The sequence below is a fragment of the Cynara cardunculus genome (assembly GCF_001531365.2).
Source record: "Cynara cardunculus var. scolymus isolate 2C chromosome LG 9, CcrdV1, whole genome shotgun sequence".
In the NCBI taxonomy this organism is placed as follows: Eukaryota; Viridiplantae; Streptophyta; class Magnoliopsida; order Asterales; family Asteraceae; genus Cynara; species Cynara cardunculus.
Window position 1 is genome coordinate 9,949,269 of NC_037536.1, and position 1,975 is coordinate 9,951,243.

A 1,975-nucleotide genomic window follows, 5' to 3' on the forward strand; every position below is an offset into this window, starting at 1 on the left:
CAGATGACACCACACCACCTCCCTCCATCTTCAATCCCACTTTTTTACCCAAAAAAGATTTGGTTAACTTGGAAAAAAAAAAAACAAAATCAAAATTTATATTAATTATAATTTCTTTAAAATAAATTAAAATAACAATAAAACAAAAATAATAATAACAAAAAGATAAAAAAAAAACAAAAAACAAAAAACCATAAAATCAATAATAACTAAAATAGTATTAGGGGTGTCAATGACAATGGATAAGGGTGCCATTAGCCTCCACAAAAAATAATAATTTTTTTTTTAAAAAACACATATTTAAAAAAATATTAACGAGATAAGTTTTCTTCTGTTAATTGTATTAATATTGATATGTTAATGAATAACTTAGAATTTTTTAATTCATTTAATATATTTATTAAATAACATGTAAAATATTTAAATATTAAAATTAAAAGTATATTGTTTAATAATTAATAGATGTTATAATAAAATAATTTTGAAAGTACAATAAAATCATGTCATTATAGTACATATGGACACCTTACATGGACAATGAGATGATATGAAAACCTGGTACAATAGGTAAATTTAAATCAAAAGATTACTCAATACTATAATGAGTAAATATTTCAACGTACAGTGTTCTAACAAAAAATAGTTTGAAAATATATTGCTATTTTGTACATTTTGACCAACCGAAAAAAGAAATTCTGGACAAATTGAAATAGAAAAACTCACAGAAACACAAGGAGCAAAATCATAGTGAATTCCACTGGCCCTAACTTCAATAGCTGTAACTTCCCCAATTCTCCGAACCAAATCAGCATCCCTAAGTCACAAATTCACATAGACATATCATCGAACACCATAGCTACAAAACGCACAACTTCAAACAGAATATAAAAACACACACACACACACCTGGTAGCTCCGAGACCAACATTGTGCGGAAAAACTGTAGCGCCATATACATTATTGTTACCATGAAGAGCATTAATCCCGTACAAAATGGGAATCCCTAACCGTGAGTCGAGAGCAGACTTCTGAAATGAATCAACCATATCCGCCCAATTGGACGCCGTTGCTTCCTCGAAAGGCCCGAAGCCACCACAACTGAGAACACTACCGATGCATAGATCTTTGACGACGGAAGGAGTGGCGACGCTGCGTTCGATCTGGGTCATCTGACCAATCTTTTCTTTTACGGTCATGCGAGAGAGAAGGTCCTTGATTCTTGATTCGATTGGCTCATTCGGGTTCTTGTAGATGGGATTCTCCATTTTCGTTCAGATTGTTTGAGTGGGTTTCTTAGAAAAATCTGGATATGCAGAGTGGAAAGGTCAACGAGAAGAACTGATTGAGTCCACCATACATGAAAATCCCATGGAAATCAATCAGCTGCTTTCATCGTAAATACAAACCATAACCAGAAGAATGAAGCTTTTGATACGTGTCACCTTGGACGATGCATGAGTGAGGTCGTGTAAGCTTTACAAGGAATATTCAGGAGTCGTGTCACCACCATAAACGGTGTTCATGTGTTCCACTTTGTATTGTCAACCAAAACAAGTTTTAAAAAGGAAAAATTTAATCAAATAATCATTTCATTTATTTAAATTGATTTTTTAAGGTTTATTTACGAGAAAAGTTTGAAAAATTCAAAAACTTTAGTGTTTGGAATAATTAAAATTTTAAAATAAATAAGTTTTTGAAAAATTCAAAATTTGTTTAATAATTTTTTGGATTTTTTAAAACATATTAGATACATCCTTGTTACCTATATAACTGGTTAATATGGTAAAATAATAGAAAAAGTTTGAAAAAAAAAAACCAATGAATTTTTATATTTAAACGATTAAGTCCCTAAACATTTTTTGAATCAAAAAATTATTTACATCTATAAAATAAAACAAATATACCAAAAAAGTATTTTACATATACGAAGAAGTACTTATATTTAAAAAAATTATTGATGAAATTCATTTTAATT

The 1,975-nt window shown here is 29.5% G+C and overlaps 1 protein-coding gene across 3 annotated transcripts in view; it reads right to left on the reverse strand.

The window, feature by feature from the left end:
- LOC112518680 (beta-glucosidase BoGH3B-like) overlaps window positions 1-1,439 on the reverse strand; it is a 9,129-nt gene extending 7,690 nt beyond the window's left edge. The window contains exons 1-2 of one of the 3 annotated variants that reach the window (XM_025126459.1): window positions 907-1,439; window positions 724-814 (exon numbers count right to left, since the gene is read on the reverse strand). In XM_025126459.1, coding sequence (XP_024982227.1) covers window positions 724-814; window positions 907-1,265 — 450 coding nt within the window. In that variant the 5' untranslated portion in view covers window positions 1,266-1,439. The remainder of the gene's footprint in view (window positions 1-723; window positions 815-906) is intronic. The other 2 variants (XM_025126458.1, XM_025126460.1) reach the window with 2 other exon arrangements.
- Window positions 1,440-1,975: the final 536 nt, after the last annotated feature.